The sequence below is a fragment of the Cryptomeria japonica genome, chromosome 3, assembly GCF_030272615.1.
Source record: "Cryptomeria japonica chromosome 3, Sugi_1.0, whole genome shotgun sequence".
In the NCBI taxonomy this organism is placed as follows: Eukaryota; Viridiplantae; Streptophyta; class Pinopsida; order Cupressales; family Cupressaceae; genus Cryptomeria; species Cryptomeria japonica.
In genome coordinates, this window is record NC_081407.1 from 202,434,772 (window position 1) to 202,457,112 (window position 22,341).

Below are 22,341 nucleotides of genomic sequence, written 5' to 3' on the forward strand. Positions count from 1 at the left end.
CTACATCCCACATCATGCCATTGGATTATTCCTGGACGCAGTCCACACGCAGATCACCTCGGGCTCACAGCCTTTGGAGCCATAGGGGCGTGTTGCACTAGACCAACCGCCCATATTCTATTGGTCCCACTTGGACGTCTTGGCACATGGCACGGAGGCACGTTTGGGTACAAAAAGAAAGAAGACCACCATGTCCGATACGGAGTCCAACACGGAAGAGTCTGAGGCTAAGGATGCAAAAAGTGGTAGGGAGGAATCCGCAAACACCTCCCAGGTAAGCGGAGGGAGTTTCCGACTGGTAGGGAGAAGGGGCGACCAGTTGCCTGAAGAGGGGGTAGTGGAGTCTGCAGGTACAGTAGGGTCTACTGTAGCATCACAGGTGCAGGTCCACTTTACACCAGCCCGCTTACCAGAGACTTATCAGTTGGTGGTGTCGCAGTCCTTTGGGACAGTGAGTGTAGTCACCACGGTACCAGTTCCTAGTTTCGGGCAGCCTCGGGCAACGATAGCCATGACACCACCACGGGTGGAGACCTTGGTGAGTGCAGAGGCTTCCATGGTGCACGATGTGCCAGATGTGACAGGATAGGATGTGCCAGGGTTGCCCGGATATATGCAGGAGGCAATGACGGCAGCAGGCACTCTTCATGATGACCTCACTAACTGGTTGAGCCGTTACTAGATGGCACCCATGGCACCGGGAGAGGCCACTCTATCCCCAGGGCAGACCACGTATTCCTTGGATGTCATTGACCTCGAGGAAGGGAGTTCCCCGAGCAGCAGGGCAGTCCAGAGGGTTGCTTCACCCCCTGCGGTGGTAGTAACCAGTCCATACAGAGCAGAGGAGGTGCCCATGGAAAGCCAGCAGGGTGCAGAGTTGGAGCAATTTATTACTGAGATGACTCTGGGAGCACAGCGGCTTGTGTCATCTGCCACACTCCAGGCCGATGCGACCATGGTTGAGCGGATGGAAGGGTTGTTGACCTTTGCCCGCACGGGATGCCGAGCTGAGTTTGAGATGTGCTTTGAGTGTGCTGGGTGGCCGGACACGGAGAGCCTGGCGATGCTGGAGGCTTGGCACCTCACTGAGGGGGTTGGCGAGACCCAGATGCAGTCGTTGGTGAGAGAGGTAGAGCAGGCCTTCCGTGAAGGTTATCTGGAGCTTCGGAGGTCACAACAGACAGCAACTACAGTTGAGGCTTTGAGGGTGGCAGCAGTAACAGCTCGGGAGGAGCTGGCTACCAGGTTTCGTGAGCTAGAGGCTACCATGGCATAGAACCAGGCAGCGATGGACACTTTAGTAGCAGAGAAGTCTGCCTTGCTGATACAGTTGGAAGCGGAGAGGGCCTCGAGGGACCTGTTGGAGACTCGGTTGGTCAGTGCCCTGGAAAATGTGGACAAGAAGGATAAAGAGGTGCTCGAGGCAGCCTATATGGTAAAGACTGCTATGGAGCGGTAGATGGTCGCGGAACGGGATCTCAAAAGGAGGACGGAGCAGGTGTATGAACTCCGTGGGCGCTTGGCGTCCACTGCTACACCACCACCGGCGCCTTCTTCATCAGGGACGCCTTCTACACTTAGTTTTTTTTTCTCCTCTTCTAGATTTTTGCGAGCTCCATGTATTCTCCATTTTGTTGTAAGTCGCCTGGAGACGACTTTTCTTTTTGGGGGGATGATGTTAGCCGCATTATTGGATACAGGAATAAGAATAGTTAATTAAGTCGTAATTGGGTTTGTTAGTTGGAAACCAAGGGGTGGCAGTTGCGGTGCAACGGTTGGCGCTCGCACCTCCTCGGTATCTTTATATACTTCCGATTGTAACTTGTGAAGGACACGAATTATGAATAGAATAACATATCTGATACTTGTCTGATATCTATGTCATTGTTTTGCATTACGTACTTTATGCTCTAAGTATTCACCCGAGAGGGCAAACAATAAACACCTTCAAATATTGCATATTGATCTCTAATGTATTATGTTCTAGTCAAAGATATTTAGTATGCCTGAAATGGTTATCATCTATTAATCATTTCCACTAACCATGGACAATTAAAACAAATAGATCGTCCTCATTTGCAGCCTTTATGATCCATGTCACCACTACTTTGTTCTTCAGGGAGTGATTATTGCATCGATTTATGAAGAGAAAGTAGCAATCTTAATCAGCAAATAATATAATACTCAGATGTCTTATTACAATTTCCACCTTATATGCTCTTGAATAACATCTTTTAAAACTCTTTCCAGCCTCAGATAATTTTTCAGCCTTCTAATAACCCAAAAGGCATAGATCTTGACAACTAAATTAATGTCGCTTGTAATGGTTTCACAATTCTCAAGGGTTCAGCTACATCCTTCAAAATTCAATATTCTGATTGACTTATTCAAGAAATTCCGTCTCACTGGAAACCAGATTCTTAGATGTGCTAAACAAACATAACACAATCATTAATCATGCCACTTGCAGATAGAAACAAATAAATTTCACATACAACTAATCATGATTTTCTAAGCCTCCATTATTTAGTCATGTTGATGTGTTTTTTATGCACCTCGAACACAGAATAAAATACCAATGTATTCTATCCCCTCTTGAACAAAGAAACCTTATATGCTGAATGATATGATCATATAAGGAAACTCCATGGTTTACAATGCAAACAATGTGACTTAATGCTCGGAATAGACTCAATATTTATGATGTGATTTGCTGGAATCACAAGGGGACTTACATTTTGAACACTGCTGGAACATGGAAACTATACTAACTTGTTTGGAAAATAAAGACAAAAGAGAAAGGGTTAAGAGATCTAATCTAGAGTCCTAAGAACAATGATGACAATGGATGATACTTAGATAGACAAATTCCCTCAAACCAAGCTTTGCTTCGCAATGATGACAACAACAACACAAACTTGATACAATCTTCTAAGGAAATGGAATATTTTCACATTGCAAAAACATCACCCAAATACCCCATGCTGGAGCAACTTGAACAAGTATCCACAATCGAACTTAGCACAATATCTAGGCTCTAGCTAACTTTATACTTTAGCTTACAATCAGCAAACTACTAAAAGTATGAACCAAGGAATTCATCACAATATCTTCATAAGCATCCACCATGATCAATGAACTTTAATTAACCTTGAGAAGTAACAAGGAACCATGCAAAATGTAGAAACACAACACATATATCCACCATAGCTTCAATGAAAGTATTGAATTGATTTCAAAAAGTCTTGGCAAATATTTCAAGCTTCCTCCTCCTACTCTACTACTAACTACTTGTTATCTCTAACCACTATTAACTACTAACCTTTACAAATGAGAGAGCTGAGCCTTATATAGATTTATCATTACATTTAAAATGCTCAAATTGATTCTGAAATAAACGGCCAAGATTTAACAATAAAACCCTAATTAGGATTGCTTACAACAAAATCCTTCTTGATCGATGATAAAATAACAATACGATGGACACATGTCCTCCTTTAAATTCTAACCAATTAGGGACAAGGTTAGGTATATGAAACAATATTTGATGAATTGCCATGTGTCGCTATGTCCACTCTTGGATGAATCAGGTACAATGTATCCAGACGTGCTACTTTGGAAGAACTTGATCGGGTTGATGATGACTAGGATGCCACCTCAGCTTGCCTTGTAGATCACTATGTAGAAATGTTTGTTGTTGAGCAATATCTCTTGATTCACAACATTATCAAATTTTCTCAATGTGATGAAGATGGGGCATATTCCCAAATTGTATCTTCTTAGTGATCAAGTATCTAGCTTTGCTTAACTCTTCTGAAACTATCTACTTGATCACACTTGCACAATTTTACCTCCTAAACTGGAAATATCAATTTTGTATATCACCTCCTATCTATGGTCCTTGATCTCGACTTTCATGATGTCTTCACTTGACTTCGATAACCTACCTTGATCACATTTGCATTCTTCCATCATACTTGGGAATTTCGTCCTTGTGTTGCACTTCTTCTTGATGATATTTGACCTTGATCTTATGATGTCGATGCCTGATGTAGAACCCCATGCTCACGATCTACTTGACCTTGATCCTCTCTGAAACACTCGCTTGAATTCCTCGCCTCAATTTGGTGGGCATCTCCACGTTGTACTAGCCATGAATAGCTTGTACTAATTGTAACCTTCAAGGAAATTCAAGATAAGTGCAAAAAATCTCATCTTTCTGGTGTTGTCCAAAACTTGTCTCCCCTTTGTATTGCAATGTTGATCTCCTCCTAGCATGTATAAGTGTGATCTCAGTTTTACTCATTGAAGCGTTGACTTCCTAACATTGCAATGCTAGCCTTTGAATGTCTTAATTGTGTTGTCCTAGCTCCATGCCTACAAAACAAACAAATCATCAATTAAGACGTCAATAACATTAAATCTTCCTATTATACCATTCAAATTCCTAAGCAATGGGATGCTCCATGAGCGCATTTCCTAGGCATGCATGCACAAAATTGTTCATTGATATACCCCCTAATACAGATCACACATCTTGGGCACAAATGCTAACCTGGCTTGCATAGCAAGTTTGAATGGGTTGTGTCTATAAGTGTAATGAATGAGCGCACTTGGAAGTTAGGCTTGAATAAGGTTCAAGACAAACAAGGGAAAGAACGCACCTAATCAATTTACTTGCATTAACTAGCATAATGCTACCCCTTTTGCCTTGGACATATAAGAAGGATGGCCCTACATAACAGATTTGACATGTGCACTCACACTCTAATGAGTGCTTCTTAAGGATTGGCTTAAATACATTCTAGGTCTTGAGAGCACTTTGGGTGGAGCATTGCATAGATGATAGCCCAAAGCGCATTTGATGCCTAGCCTTGCACAAGATAGTGAGAGCGCACTAGGAGGAGCATCTTGCATTGATAGGTTTGACAAGCATACTTTCATGAAGAGATTTGAGGGTACCCTTGCACAGATTTGTGTGTGGGACAAGGGGGATAAACCCTTAATTAGTCAAATTAGGATGATTTCCTCTTAAGCGCATAACCAAGGTGATCTTGCATAAACAAAGACTTCAGCCCTTAAGGGAAGCGCATTAAAGGTGCACACATCCACAAGTATAGAGCGCATATGCTCCTCACTCTTGCACAAAGGAAGTGGAGTGAGTGGATTTTGAGGTAGCTAGTGCACAATGTGGTGAGCACATCTCATGGTCTCTCTTGCAAAGCACATCTCATGGTCTCTATTGCAAAGTGCATTTCATGGTCTCCCTTGCACAAAGCTACTAGGTTGTGTTGTGCGTTGCACACACTCCCTGTCGCCAACAAGGTCCCCCCTTTCTCTATTCTGATTTTCATTTCGCCCCAGTGTGGGATTTTGATTTTTATCCGTCATTTGAGATGCAGCGGGTAGTAGTGAAGAAGTGACCCTGTAGGAGAGTGAGCCCGCCCGATTCATTAAGTCCTCAAGAGTTCGTAAGAGGTCAAGCATGATCCCGTCCATGCTGGGAAGATTGAATCATGAGCCGTACAAAGAGATGGGGCGTCTGTTAATTTAAGTCGCAGGGCTAAGGGGTGAATTTGTAGAGAGTCTTGCAATTTTAAATGTTCAAAATTTTCACAAGGGAGACTAGTAATCGCATAAGTTTGAAAATCGGCTAAGTAGGCAAGAATGTCAGTTGTCCATGGGTTTGCTATAAAGGCCTTTTAGGCCGAATTTGGCTTTAATGTTAAACTTTTCGAAAATGCCTTCAGGGCAAATTTCAAAGTATAAGGGAAGGCATCGTTTTAGAAGGTTTGCAAAGTATGCCTTCAGGGCGAATTTCAAAACAGGGAAAGGCGTTTATAATATAAAAAACTTTTCAAAATGCCTCTTTCACCTGAGAATGCCAATGTAAGTTAGGCGTCACACTTACAACATTTCCAAAAGGTCCTTTTTGGCCCGAAATATAGTCAAGTGAAAACGTTTTAACCTTTAAAGCTTGCAAAAAAGTGCTTTTGGCCCGAAAATGCCAATATGAAAGGAAGGCGTAACTTAAAACAAGTTTGCAAAAGGGTCTTTTATCCCGAAATCACAAAATAGGGAAAAGCGTTATTTTTATAAACATTTGCAAAAAGTCTTCCCAGCCCAAAAATCGGCAAACATGGAAATCGCGAAAATATAGTGAAGGCGATTTAAAGTTTGCATTTTGTTCTTCTAGCCTGAAAATAAAAACCAATGAAAGAGGCGTTAAAACTAAAACTTTTTAAAAGCCTCCTTCACGCCAAAATTCAGGAAAATGCCCAAGAAGCCGAAAGGTTAAATTTGCATTTTGTTCTGTCAAGCCAAAATCGTGAAGTCTAATAGTGAAAGCATAAACATATAGGATTTTTCAAATCGACTCCTCCAGCCCAATATCGCGTGAGGGCCAAGGGGGGTTTTCAAACGTAAAGTTTTTTTTTCGAAACGCCTCTCTTAGCCCGAGATCACGTGATGAAGAGAGATATTTAGCTCCCACAATTTGCAGAACCTTCCTTTACGCCGAGAATTCAAGGTTGGAGAGTGTGGTGAAGCCGTTAGATTTTGCATTCACCTCTTTTTTGCCGAAATCCAAGGTCCCGTAAGGCAAGGGGGCGTTGTTCTCAGGCTTTCCAAAAGCCTCCCTTAGCCCGAAAAACCCTTGCAGTCCAAGGTCGCACAAAAGGAAGAGAAGTTGAAAGGCGTCAGACTTTGCAAAATCGCCCAAGTCTCCGAAATTTCAAGAATCCTACTTTGCAGAAGGTCCTTTTCGGCCGAAGATCATTCTGCGTTGGGCAGTCCGCCTGGTAAGATTCGATTCCCTCCTTCAAATCATTAATTTGCGCAAAATTGTCATGATGTTTAACCAGATGATAGACATGGGTGAAAAAGTGAAGTTTTGTAGGTCATAATTTTTAAAACATCAAGCACAGCATGCAATAACAAAAAGCAGCTAGGGAAATAAACCTTGAAATAAAATTTCAGACTTAGAGAAATTTTGAATATTTTAAATCTGAACTTAAGCAAAACTCTTTTCCAAGTGCGAAAGATTGGCAATCATCAAAACATCCGAACCCTAAGTCGCAGTCTAGAGCATTTGCCCTTGCCCCCGTAATCCATCAAAAGCGGCATTTTTTGAAACCCGCTCCAAGCAACAAAATTTAAACAAAACCAACTTAGTTTCCTGTTTCATAGCATTTCGTTTCGAAATAATCAGGCTCTTTTTATTGAAGCGTCATGCCTTTTTCAAATTCGATGTTCTCGTTGATCATTAAGCGCTAACGTCGTCCTCTGTTTTGGCTAACCCATTATGTTGCTTTATCTCGTCTCGTAATCCGTGTCCGATTGTGCACGATAGATGCCTATATCGGCGGTTGAATCCTCAAAGACACCTGGTCCAACCGGAACGTCTCAGGTTTCCAAGTCTGACATTCCCCACAGAGGCGAGAAAATGAAGTACCAATACCAACGGGGAGGAGATAGGGAGTCGAAGGTCCAGAGCATATGGGAGAACATAGGAGACACGGATTTGGGCCACATAGACATTCAAGATTTCAAGAACAGCGTATACTCTCCAAACGCCTATGGCAAACCCAAGCGGATGATGGAGAGTGGTATTGCTCAGGTAGTTGGTTTCCCTCTGGCCATGTAGAATTATGAACTAGTGGTTGAGGCTGCTAGACGTTATCAGCCAGAAACCAGATTAGCGGTGCTAGAGGGGATGGTGCTAGCTGATTTCACACCTGAGGCCATTGGGGAGGCATTTGATATGCCATTTCCCGATAATCCTATTGCTACAACTATTGATGAGGCACAGGTCACTTATGACATGAATCCTGCTAAATGCAAAACATTGATAAATGAAGAACGGTACAAAGAAACAAGACCCCCAGGCATTAGGGATTTCCTTATCTCAAGAGGATAGGATACTGTTGTGCATTGCACACGCTCCTTGTCATTGACGGGGTCCCCCTTCCTATTTTTTTTTAGCCTTTCGTTCTCACCCTGTTGAGTTTCACGCAAAGTGTCTCGCGTCCTTTCGAGCAAGCCTGCGACTGGTCCGTGAAGTGATGATGTCAAAGAAAAGAGCTGATGGATCCATTAGGCTAGTCTAGCCCTCGGGCACGAATCCCAAAGATTGTTCCAAATTGTAAAAATCGTTGTGAATGGGCGTAAGATGATAGAGGATGGCGAAGCTCGCCAGGCAAAGAGTAGTGCGTCTGAAGGTCGCACAAGGACCCAAAATTGTCATTTTCCGCCTGAAGGCGATGAGATGGATTGCATAGGTTTTGTCTCCGCGATGTTTGTGGGATTTGAATAAAGGATGATTTTCGCCTGCTAGTGAAGGAGGAACAAAGTCCGTTGCAGAATGCCAAAGTCCTCCAAACTCGCCCAAGTGCCCAAGCTCGCACAAAATTGTCCAAGGTTGAAATTTGAGAAAATCACTAAGTTTGCAAAACGCCCAAGGGGCCGAATTTCAGACCCTGGGGTTGAAATTCGAGAAAATTGACAAAGTTCAAAAACTCCGAAATTACACTTTAAAGTTGCAAAAATCTTTGACAGGTCCGAAGTTTCACTTAAGTTAGCAAAATCGCCATAAGGGCCGAATTTCGGACCCTGAGGGTAAAATTTCAAAAGGTTAAAAATTCCAAAATTGCCCAGTGGGCCGAATTTCAGACCCAGGGGCCGAAATTTGAAGAAATTCTTTAGAGTTGCAAAAATGGGCAAAAGGTCCAAAAATGCTTTTTTAATTTTGCAAAAGACCCCTAAAGGTCCGAAATTCACTTAAGTTCCCCAATTTCGGACCCTGGAGCCGAAATTCGAAAAATGATAAAGTTGCAAAAACATCTAAACACTCCGAAATTTGCGAAAAAGGGCTAAAGGTCTGAAATTTACCTTGAGTTTGCAAAATCGAGCAAAAGGTCCGAAATTCGTGGAATTTGCAAGAAGTGTTAAAAGGTCCGAAATTTTGGATAAATTGCAAAAAATCGCGAAAACTCCAAAACTCGCCAAAACACTAAAACATCCGAAAATTACAAAAGCGTGAGAGGGTCCGAAATTTAACGAAATTGTGCCAAAGGTCCGAAAAAAAAACTTTAAGGCGTGAAAAACCCCAAGAGCTCCGAAGATTAGCGAAGTTAGGAAATGGTCCAAACTTAGCTAAGAATCACGAAAGGGATAAGAACGCCGAAGTTCCCCAAGATAAAATGAAGTTTAAGTTTTGGAAGGGCATCCATATCCCCGAGATCGCGAGTTGGAAGATAGACGCAGAGTTTGCAAACTCGCCAGAAGGTCCAAAAATGAGAAGATAAAACGCAGTTCAAATTTCAAACCCCTCCATTCCTCCGACTATCACAGCGCCATAGCCCTCCAAACAAACGCGAAGTTTGAGAACAAAGCGTTAAGAATTCGAAGCCATTTAAAAAAAAAACCCTGCATACTACCGAATTCCGTGTAAAGGAGGATCACGTCCGATTTTGAAAGAAAGACAGGGCCAATTTCGCGCGATTCACATTCAAGGTAAAACGCTGCATAAACTATTCCAAATCATTCAAGTTCAGATTACCAATTGCCCAAGGTAAAAACCGTTTAAAAATGATAAATTCCTTTCAAACAGCAACCGTGAAAATTTCAATTAAGGAGATGACCATTGGAATTCAAAACTTTGCAGAATTGTCCATTCATCTTTACGCAGCAAGTCGCGCAATTCCTCGCCATCCATTTTCATCAGGTTAGTACGCTTTGTCTCTCTTGATTATTTGAAATTGTTATAAATCAGATAAACGTATGTGCAAAATCTGATTAAAATGCTTAAATTTTCGAAGTTCGCATCTTTTTCCACTTGTAAAACGTTGTGCAAAGCAATCAAAATTAGAATTTGCTCCTAAGATTTAACGAGAAATTGCATTTTCAAACTTAGGAGAATTTTTCGAGCTTTATCCCTGTTAAAGGTTAATCCAAAATCCAGTAAGTGTTAAATTCGCGATCAAAAGCTTCATGAATACTCTGATTTAAAATCAATCAAGCTTTTAGCTAGAAATGTCGCTCCATGTCCAATCTAAATTTTGAATTAATCTGTGAATGCTGGAGTATTCTCTATCTAACCCGCCTTACTTCTTTTGTATCGCCTCGTAATCCGCGTCCGGCTGTGCAGGATAAATGCCTAAATCGGCGGTAGAATCATCAAAGACGCCGGCTACAGCCGAGACATCGCGAGCATCCAAATCAGATATCCCATGAAAAGTTGAAAGGATAAAGTACCAGTATCAAAGAGGAGGATTGAGGGAGTCAAATGTGCAGAGCGTCTGGGACAATATCGATGATACTGACCTAGGCCATATTGACATTCAGGGCTTCAGGAATTGGGTCTTCTCCCCTAACGCATATGGCAAGCCTAGACAGATGGTAGAAAGTGGCATCGCCCAAGCAGCAGGATTTCCTCCAGCAGTACAGAACTATGAGTTAGTGGTAGAAGCCACCCGACACTATCAGCCAAATTCCAGATTAGTGCTCCTCGAGAATATGACTCTCACCAACTTCACTCCTGAGGCCATCGGCAACGCATTCGACATTCCCTTCCCAAACAATCCCACAGCCACAACCATCGATGAAGCACAAGGGGCATATGATATGAATCCTGCCAGGTGCAGAACACTGATCAACGAAGAGTGGTACAAGGAGAAAAGGCTTCCAAGCGCCAGAATTGGGAAGAAGACCCCAAGAAGCGATTTTCATAATGAACATGGGGATATGGTCACATTGCTCAGCCAAGTTATGGGACATCCTAAATCCAACTACTTTGAAGAGTGGATGTTTTATTTTACAGAGAAAGTCTTCGCTAGGAAGTCTAAGTTTGACTGGGCCCAGATCATAAGCGACAACATCCACACTCAGCTGATAGAGCTTGAAACCAAGAAATACTTCACTATGACCTCTTATCTAGTCTACATGTTCGCCAAGAACCAGCCGCTGCCAGGTTTGATAATGAAAGGTGAAATCGGGAATGCGCCTAGTCAGGTAAAGGTCTATGATTGTTACCCATAGCTGCATTACCAAGATATAGCTCAGAGGGAAAAGAGCAGCCCAGCTTATGCAGTCGGCCAATATGAGCGCGTCAATGACGCCTTCACAATGCGCCTGGTCAAGCTAATGAAAGGAGGATTACACATAAGGCTCTCAGAGCAAGCTACTACTCTAGTACAGAGGTATGGAGCCTGGTTCATTCAGTTCCCAAGGTTCTCCTATATCCGAATAGCGGGCTTTGATGGTGCCCCTCTCCGACTTCCACAGTACCCAACTGACAAAATAATTCTTATGGAGGTCGCAAGGCAGTCATGTCCGGCCGGCATCTTACTCAGAGAAAGCAAGCAGGCTGCATTTGCATTTCCCATGATCATAGGCAACCAGGATGTCCACCTGAAGACCCCTACCCTAGCAAAGGAATCTCTCGCAGAGCTGGCCTCTTATCACCTATAGGACCATTTTCTGAGAAAATATTTCGACCACGATAATCTGGCGAAGAGAGCCTATGGCAGGCGGTACAGAGCAAAGGAATTAGTTGAAGACTATTGGAAAAATTGCTCTGATGACTATGAGGTCCGGGGACATGAATATTCCAGGCTGAGCGTGCAGCAAATGCCGCTCTTTGAATACCGTCGGGTCCCAGATCAACTCACAGATTCAGGAAATTGCCTCCAGGTCCAGGAATTTGAGGCAGTAAGGCATCTTTTGCCAGGCGTTGATTGGTCCCAGGTCCAAATCACCGATTTCGAGGCAGTCATGGCGGCCCCAGCAAGGTACACAGATCAATGGTTACATCAACAGATTCAGAGGCTAATTCACGAAGGAGTCCAGTTCACCTACCACCTAATGGGTAGCCTTGATTCTCAGTCCTCCGAAGATGAGGGAATGTCCAGTGCACCCCGAGAAGAAATTGAGAAACCAGAGAAAAGAAAGAAGGCTAAGGCTTGCAAAGGGACTCGGACGTCCAAGAGGACGAGAAGGGAAAAGATTCCTATAAGGAGACCAGAAGTCACTTCATCGTCAAAGGACCCTAGTTCGTCCGACGACGTAGTAGAATTGGATTATATACCTGCTCCGCCTTCCCAGAGTGACGTCAACGCATTGGAAGCTAATGATCCTCCTGCACCCGACATGCTAGAAGTTGAGCTAAGAGCCATTGAATCAACCAAACTAGGTAATCAAATAGAGGAAGGAGAGATTCCATCCATTCACGGGATCGAAGTGCATGAACCCACGCAACAGAGTCGCCATGAGTTGCTGCTCCACAATACAACCAAAGATGACTCTACCGTTGAAGGAGAGCAAAGGACAGAGGAGACTCGCGAGCTCGAAAGGACCGAAGAACAACCATCACGTGAAGATACCAGACAGTTGTTCAGTGAAGTAGGAGAGAATTTAGCTGCAAGCAAGGAACTTGGCACCTCTTCCACCCCTCCGGTAGCAGAGCAGCTGGGAATCTATGATGAGTCGACTGAAAACGTCAAAGAACAGAATGCAGACTTAACCATATCATCAGCCCGGGCAGTACCTCAAGAATGGTTAATTGTCAGAGCCCAGTGCAAAGCCGCCACCAAATCACCTATTGACCTGGAGGACATCTTCTCGCGCTTAGACCAAGCTAAAGCTAAGGGGAAGAAAAAACCCAAGGCATATTCTAGAATGACCAAAGATGATCAAAGGAACCACACTCTTCACATTGCCACCCCGCCTGTGGACAAGCCAGCAGATCAGATTACACTAGCGGATTATAGCATCACAACTATCCCCATTGGACGAGCCACTAAGGAACAAGAAAAAGAAGAATTCAAAGACTCAGTGCAGAATATACTCAAGCAGCTTGAAGAGATAACAGCTGAAAAGAACATGTATCGAGCTCGTGCTGAGCAAGCCGAGGGATACATCGATCAACTCCTGAGACCATTGCACAATGCTTCCGAATCCCACATTCCCCCAACGGCATTAGCACAAAGGACCACTACAGAATGTGAAGGAGTGCGAGACACAACAAAGGCCGTCAAGGAATGGATTCGAAGTCTCAAGACGAAGGGGGAGCTGATCATTAAGGATGTAAAGGAAATGGCCCACCACCGAGAAACCGTTTTGGTCAAATTGTACAAGATGAAGCGGGAATGCCTCATAATTCACGAAGCAGTTACTACAACTCTTCCCCTCATGACGGCTCTTTTCTCGACCCATGCGCAAATTCCTACATTGTCTGACATCTTGGGCCCCCACGACGTCAGTGTTTTTAAAGAATGGTACTGGGCTATCAGCATGAAGAATGACACAAAGGCCACCATTAACAAAGAACAAGAGGCATGCGAAGAAATTTTGAGAAACACCAGGGACCTTGGTGGAGTAATCCTCCGGTCCATGGTTTTGGGTTGGCAAAACAATCTGTCCGATCCCGTAATCCATCGACACTGGGAGGACAGATTAAAAATAGACAAGGTCGCCTACCTAACAGAGGACCTAGATTTTGCTAGTAAATTACACTCTGATATCTTGAGTGTTGAGGCTAATCGGTCCAGCTGGCGAGATGGTTTGAAGCACATAGATCATTATCTAGAGAGCATGCAGTACAAAATTCATCATCCCCCTATGCCTCCCTTCAATCAACAATTTCAATTATGCATCAGGTTCCAGGTGTATGTTCGCGATGAACGCGCAGCAGGTCGGGACCTTTGGCAAGAATATTTGCATGGAGAGGATCCATTCTTGGTGAAGGCATATGAAACTGGAAAAGAAAAAGTGGTTTCTTAAAAGTGCCTTTTTCTCTCTAAATCTTAAAAGTGCACTTTTGCACCAAAAGGTGATATTTGACTTCTAAGTCAACAAAAATGTAAAACTTTATTAATGCACCTTTCGATTATTTCTGAAATTGCTATAATTACCTTTTTGGGTAGTTATTGCTCCTTTTGGGGTGGTTGTTGATATTTGCCTCCCATTTATGAGTATGGGTAGCCATGTTTTATGGATGAATCTGGGCCACTTGTTTAGATTAGATCTTGGCCATTCATCTATTTTTGAAACCTATTTAAGGGACTGGTTTTCCAACATTTTGTAAGAAGTTCTTGGATTTTTGCTGAAGCTCTGGCGAAATTTACACAGGATTAATGCAAAGTTGAGGCTGTTTTCTTTTCATTGTGAGTGCATGGTCTCCTTCTTCACTATTTAAATTATTTCGTTATGTCTTTCATCTTTCTATAGCATTTTCAAACAAACATCTGATAGAATCCTCGCAGTTCATATCATTGGGGAATGGCTGATTGCCTTTCTCTCTGCATGGTTAATCTGAACCTTTTATAGGCTTAAGTTCGGTTATTGGATACTCACTATGAATGTAAAAGTTCTAATGTTGTAGATGATAGCATGAAAATCCTATTTTCCTTTGAAGATTGCACTAGATTTATGCAAACACTGTGCTTGAGTAGCTGGTGATGCTTAGTCTTGTTATTTGGAGGCGTCCGTCTGTTTGATGAAACTGCTATATTAGTTAAAATTTACATTTCATGTATCTCTATCTCCCTATCCTTCCCTTCTTTTTCCCCTTTTTTATCAAGAAAATCCGCAGTCCCATTAAAAACAGTATCAACTCAACCGAAATCATTTGATAAAAAAGACCATAAAGATTCCAGGGAACTTATCTATAAATTACCTATCCTATTGTAAGTCCCCCTTGTGTTTCCAGCATAAACACATCAAACCACTGAGAAATCCCGCACTCAAGACCTAACAAAAGAAACCTTGAGGTTGTCCCCTTTGATCAAATATAAAGAAAATAGCATTAGGGACTTCCTTATCTCAAGAGAGGATAGGATACTCAGCTGGTTATTCTTTTCTGTGTTGGCCATATGGAGTTTGCAGCAATGCGATTTCAGACGCGTCAACAAATACTTAGCATTCTATTCTGCGTTGGCCGGATGAAGTCATAGTTTCGCGACTTTAGACACGTCAACAGGTTGGAGCACACTTCATGGTCTCCCTTGCATAGGGTGCCCTTGCACAAAGTTGTAGCGCTCAAGTGGGATCTAGGTGTATACCACTTGTCTTAGAGCACATATAGACCTCCTATATGCATGGCGAGTTTGGAGGGTGGCCCTGCATAATTTTATATAAGAAATGAGGGGGTTGGATTTGCCTTAGACAATTTTCATCAAATTTTCCTCGAGTGGGATTTCAAGGCAACGTGCACAATAGATTGGTGCATATGACATGGTGGGATGCATTAATTTGTCCTTGAGTGGCGCACTTGAAGGTGGTGTTTGCATTAAGCTAAAGGTTGAGCGCATTTAGCACTTTAGCTTGCACAACATTGCCCTTGCCAAAAAGAGCTAATCCCTCACTTACAAAAAACCGGTATAGCCATGGAGCACACATAGTGATGATGCTTGCATCGAAGACTTTGACCACATTAGACACCCCTTGTATGCAAGATGGGATTGACGACCTCACTTGCATCAATTTATACATGCCAAAGGGGGGTAAAACTTTACTTAGACAAATTTTATCTCTTCTTCGTCCACCTAGGCCCTACGCAATCATTACATAACTTATTCCCCTAAACCTCACATAAATTCATACATGCCAAGAGGGACTTGAATTTTACTTAGAGAAATTCCATGATTTTTCCTCCTAGGTCCAATGTAGTGTAGGTTTGATCCAAGACCCTAGTGCACTACGCTTGCAGTTTTTGACAAAACTACAAGCCATCTTGCTACTCCATACTCTTTAATCCACTCATAACAACATTTTGCAATGCCCTCAACATTGACCATACTAACGACCTAGCAACTTAGCACCATTGACAACCCTGACATCCACTATAAACACACAACACATCCTCTCTCACTAGCAAAGGCTTAACAGCTACTAGACTTGCCAAGCTAAGACGACCTAAAACAGTTAAGCAAACCAAAAGGTGGGGGTCCCTATTTGCAATGGGGCGATGTGTGAAAATTTCGCAATTCACAAAAGCAAATGATACATCTAAGCACCCATTGACTATAGAGGCAAAACTACAAGAGTTCCTTTTTTTCATACTTTTCTAAGAAATATTACTTCCAATGCTTCTACATTTCTTTCGAAAGTTGAATTAAGTAAAATATGTGGGAGATTCAAACCGGTCTCAAAGATCAAGTTGACATATCAGCTGGAGGATATGTGCAACTTGTCTCAGTACAAACTACATAGTTGGCATACTAAATATCTACTTGTGCATTAATTTGTAGCATAGTTTAAAGACTTGCCCACCAATGCATAATGACAGCCAATGGCCAAAAAAGCATCAAAATCCATAATTGTTCACAATTTCTTCTTCCGACTCTCACTCTTTCAACGAATTGACAATATGTGGTGCTTTTGAAAGTAATGGAAATGGATTTTATGTGATCTTGGACTGATTTAACAAGTTTTTTTGCAGCATTTGGAAGCTATTCAACAATGTCTCTACTTTTGTTAATAATTCCCAAAAATTTTGTTTTGTTTTTCCCTTTCAATCTAGGGTTTTATTATTTTGTTATTAAGCTATTAGGATTAACATTCTATAATCTTTAAAAAAAAAATTACTTTGTTAATTTTAGTGCTTCAAATTCACTTTTTTAAAGATATGACATAAGGAAGCAACAGAGTTAGTGGCAATCCCACGGACACTGCTCAAAAGCATGGAGTCCCTAGGTACAAACAACACTAGAGTCTGTAATATTTGTATGATAAGAATCATAGGAGGCATCAACAGCCTCAAATATCATCTTGCACGGATTTGTGGAAGGATGTTTCAATTTATGATACAGCCAAAGGTCATGATGCAGGGGCATCCTAAATACACCCTTTGAGTCAAATTATTGTCATTTGTCAAATTTTGCTTTCTTTTGGTTTGATTGAGTCAATAAGGTCATATAAGACCATTTTGGGTCATTTAGGACCATTATCAAAAGGTTTGGGTGATTAGATGTCAAAAGTGCAAAAATTGTCAATGTTGCTCAAAACATTGTCAAGCAACTTTGTCAAAAAGAGTCAAAATAGTGTTTTGTTAAAAACTAATCAAAAGGTGGTTGAGAACAGTCGGAATTCATGGTAAATGTATAAATGTACCCTTCCAACTCGAATTCCAATGTTGGAGAGGGATTCAATGGAAAAAGACTTCTTTTGCACATTTTTTACCTTGTATTTGTGTGTGTAAAAGTCTGATTTTTCAAATTGTAAGGCCTTCTACGGACTAGTACGGGTCTGAAACTTATGTGGATAGAAAGATAATTTAATTTCAGATGTTTTTCATTCTTACCAGTCCTAAAGATAAGGTCGTTTGACTGGTCTAATAAACCAATCTTCATAGGAGTCCTGTTCAGAAACTAGGGTTTCCAGTTTTTGAAAAAACTCCATAACTTTTGTTTCCACCGTTGGATCTTGATGAAAACTTGAGGACAAGTCTGTATATAGTTTATCTTCAATTCACCAAAGCAATAGCCTTAGTTATTTGTTTTGTGAAATTTATTAATGACTGTTCTTCGCATTTCACAGTGGGACAGTCTTAAAAACCTAGTTTCATGAGGGTTTGTTGAATCAATGTTTTATTTTGGATGTTCCCAAGTTAAAACGTGTTTGAATATACTCCTAAGGTGTTGTAGAAGATGTGTGATGCCTGCCGTTGGATGGGTTGAAACAAGATCAATCAATAATGCTCTTCATGGGTCTAAAGAGAAGTTTGTCATTTGAACAATTTGAAAGTCTTACAAGAATGTACTATATTGGTATGATTTAAAGGTGTTTGTTGTCATTTCATCAAAATGAATTGTAAAAGGGTTGAAAAGTCCAAGACCTCATGCTGGTGTTTGGTGAATGCTCATCAAGTTCCTTGAGCAAGTTCATTAAGAAGAACTAGTCATGGTCCTAGATTGAAGCTATGCTTGTAATGTGTCAAGATTGGTTATGAAAGTTTTTTTTTGTTCTCTGCATCAGGTTATATGAAAGGTTAATGCTCTCCCTACTTTACATGAGGACAAATGCCAGAAAGGGTGGCAGATGTAGCAGCACGAGATATTATGAATCTGATAAGACAACACTTTGATGTTCGTAATTTATGATCATATTACACTATGATGTATATTGAATTTATTTTTTTAATATATAAATGAATGAAAACCTATTAGTATATATCAATTCTCTAAACTCAGTTTTATGCATGATTTTTAAGATTTTTTTTTAAATGTGTTTTTTTAATGTTCAGAAATATTCCCAAGTTTTTACTAACTTTTTGCTGTGTCAAATTTTAGTTCTGCAAAATCTGAATTTTTAAACATATGAATTTTAGAACTCACTCAATATGAAAGATGAGAGAAATGTATGATACCACCCAAAAAACACTCCATAGTAAAAGAGAAAAAAATACTAGCAGAAGAAAAATTCTCCATAGTAAATTAAAAAAACATACTAAAAGAGTCAATATCCATTCTACATATTATGCAAGTAACCAACGTTTATAAATCGGTGCAAACATGCTTACCTCTGGACACAATACATTCACACGGATTCCTTTGCGTTTGAAATTACCAAGTGACCTTGTAAACATAACCACGCCACCTATAAAATAGCAACATTTACCACTAAAATGTAAGACAACAATGTGGCTCAATTGATAGCAACAGATATGAGCAGGAACTTGAGAAGTATGTAAAGAGGAAAACCAATGAAGCCTTATCCATAAAAGTTGACGTAGCAGTGTGGTAGCAAAAGAATCTGACTAAAAAACCTTGTAAAGTGCTTATTAACTTTGTAAGAAAATATGCCAACTATAACCACTAGTACATGCTTCCAACAAGACCACAAAGACTCTTTGAGATTGTAAATAGTAAGGCATATATCCCAGTGACTCCACATGTCTAGTTATGTAGGACATATAAATTTATCATTCCAATACGTGCAAACAAGTATTTGAGGACTTCAGGAACCTTTTGAAGCTGCATATGTAGACATATTGTAAGCTGGATAAAGCCCTGATGCAGATCCAATATTCAAAATTGTTCCTTTGTGACCTCCTGCTTCCATAATTTGAATCTGCAAAGAGAAGATTTATGAATTATATAATACCAAAACAGCCATTTTCATTTAATGACTCCACAATTGAAAGATAAGATTTACATTTGTCAACAATCTTGTATCAGTAGCAAGACATTATTAAAAAAAGCTAAGAAATGAAGCCATTCCTTGAGGGCCATAGCAATGTAAGTTTTTTGAGTTATAAAAGTCATCAATGAGCCTATGCAAAAAGAATTCTGTTGACTGGTCTAGGTATGACAAGTTCCAATTGTTTAAATATTCAAAGCTCCCTCCAAATAAGTTTTCAGCCTACTTGAAAAATATTTGGCATATGCACTATATGTTCAAATGCATAAATAAGGCGACCATTCTTTATACCATAGCAGCAAAAATCCTTTGGCAAAAAAATCGGGGAAAAATCGGCAAAAAATGTGAAAAAATCAGATTTAAAAAAAGGGAAAAATTGTAGAAAAAATGACAAAACCTACTTGTTTTTTAAATTTAAAAGCATTTCCATTGGACATGAATGGGGGCTTGTGTCCATTGTTTTTGAAATTAATTATCAAGAAAGGAATATTCATATTACAAATAACATAAAGTACTTTTCCACATACCACTGAATTTGTATTACCAATTCGATAGCCCAGCATTAGCCAGCATAACCCATATCTTTTTTTCTCCCTTATCTTTCAATCCCCATTATGAATTAAGTATCTTTCCCATACCCCTTCGTGAGAGGTAGTATCTCTTGGAAGAGATATCCTATGGACACAAACTTTGGTCAATTTAAACAAACCTTATTAAATTAATGCAGACCCTGCCATTTATCTGATGTGAAGTATATAAGTTGCTGGCTTTAATCAACGATTCCTAACTAATATTTTATAATTGCTGCCAACACTTTCTTAATTTAAATGCCTTAGTTATCTTAGCGATCCCAAATAAGGCTGTGACATGAGTTAGTACATGTACGTCAGTTTATAAGAAAAGCTTGACAAATATATTTTTGTCAGAGACTGTCAGAACTTATCCCCTCTAAACATCAGTTCCTTTATAGAAGTGTACGGCTGACAACATAGAAAAATAATGCACCAACTGATATCACTATATTAATATTAAAATGCAGTGAATATTTTAGGATATAATGTCTTCAAATGAATCATTAGAAAACATAATGGAATAATATATATTATTTATTGGAGAATATAATATTTCCAGAAGCAATTCCACACGAGTACTTGATAGATAGATATATCTAAATGTCCTTTAAGACTGAACTCTGAAATTCAGAAATCTTTACTTTGTGCCCTTTGATCATTCATTCATTCATTCATATATATATATATATATATATATATCACAGATAGATCATAGATTCTTATTCACAATGAGAAAAAATACATCAATGATTAATCTTTTTTCTTGTTATTTGTATTTTCCCCGGCTTTATCTCCATTTTCTAGTTTCTAAAAGAAATGCAACAACAAGTAGGAGTCTTAGCAAGTTTAAAGACTTGTATTTTGGTCAGTGATATTCATTGAACTCAAAAATTAATTTATACATTAAGGAAATTAGTAATATATGTGTTTTTGAAGATTTTTTTTTTAAATTGTGTATTTTTAAATATTCATGAATTTGTCATGTTTCTCTCTGAGTTTTCAATAACTCCTCAATTTTAAAAAAAATTGGGTGACCAAATTGATTGTCGAGTACAAGTTTTTAAACTATGCAATGAGATTTTCCCCATCACTCAATCTGCACAAACCCTAAGCTTGTCCCGACTGCCCAATTGCACAACAATTTATACAAACCTCCTTTGAGTCTTCAGGGTTTCCTAGGGTATGGACTCATTTATACATTCAATCATACACACACAAACATATTGATTACAATGGCTAGACTCATACGATACATACACATGTATACACTATAACATAGTCACAGACCTTTAACATTATAAAGCCATAGATAGATATATTTTTTCAACGCTTCTTCAACTCCACTTTTTCTCATAATTTCCTTCCCCAACTTTTGGTTTCTTATGTTCATTTCTAGTAGCTACTACCTATCAACCCTTCCTAATACTTGTTGATGCGGTAAATGGTACTACTACTCTTTCAATCAACACAAAATAGAATATCGAGATGATCCCATTCTCTCTTGCATAAGGAGGTTTCTAGTGCTACTAAGACGATCACAAGGAAACAACCTCAGGTTTCAACTGTCAGTTCTTGACTGCGGGATAACTCAATGGTTCATGTATTTTGCTCGTAAACACAAAGGGACTTACGTTTATGGAGGATTGACTTCAAGAGTTCTACAGGTTGTTTGCCACATACGGGTAAACAATTAAAAGCAGAAAGTAAATGCACAAAACATAATGGAAATATATTAAAGAGCCAATTTTTGTATTAATTCAACAGTCCATGTACATCAAGTGCTTATAACATCACATCTAGATATGACCATAATGATCCTACTAAGAGGGAAAGGTATGCAATACATAATACCCGAAGGGGTGAGACCAACCGTCGCGTCCAACTGCCCTTCAGGAAGACAACATAACATAATACGACAACATAACATAATGACTATTCCCGAGAACATCACCCCCCCCCAAGAAAAGAAGTTGTCTCTGAATGACTTAATACAAAATAGAGATGAGGTTCATACACTAAACAGAATCAAGGTATAGAAGAAAAAGGGGGCTGAGGGGGCATCCCTGAAGCAGCAGGTAGTAGGGCTGATGATGATGCTGGTGTTAGTCATGCGCACAGATCGTACACCTGCTATGTCCTCGCCTGAAAACCCTTTTCTGCTACCATCTAATGCTCAAGTGTGGATTTCACCATTATTGCATCTGCAAGGAGTTCTTTTTTTTCCTTCACATCACAGTCCTCCTATGCCTAAACCAAACTTGTCTGCAAAACACGCTTTTCAGTCTCAGCCTCCACCAACTGCTACTCAAATGATACTGTCTCCCTAGCCAATTTGTCCTCGATAGCCACCCGCGCTGCCCTCTCGACATCCAACTCCTGGGTACGCTGAGCTAAGTCTCACGCTACTACTGCCTCCAACCTGGTGGTCAGCTCCTCCCAAGCCCTCTGTGCATCCACCAAGGCAACCTCACGTCCAGCCGAGACATACTCTGAGTTCCTCAAAGGGTACCATTCATGCCTGGAAATGGCCACAACCCTCTGGCACAAAGGCTAGGAGACGCCTCAAATCCTCCATCACACTCCCCAAAGGCTGATAACTGAACCGAATAACTCCCTGGTGCCGTACGACTTC

General features: G+C 40.5%; 1 protein-coding gene across 2 annotated transcripts in view; it reads right to left on the reverse strand.

Annotated features, from left to right (window-relative positions):
* LOC131034248 (uncharacterized) overlaps positions 1–22,341 on the reverse strand; it is a 310,534-nt gene that overhangs the window by 205,457 nt on the left and 82,736 nt on the right. For both annotated transcript variants that reach the window (XM_057965668.2, XM_059218164.1), the window contains 2 exons: positions 18,963–19,068; positions 18,518–18,594 (listed from right to left, as the gene is read on the reverse strand). In XM_057965668.2, the coding sequence (XP_057821651.1) occupies positions 18,518–18,594; positions 18,963–19,068 (183 nt within the window). The remainder of the gene's footprint in view (positions 1–18,517; positions 18,595–18,962; positions 19,069–22,341) is intronic.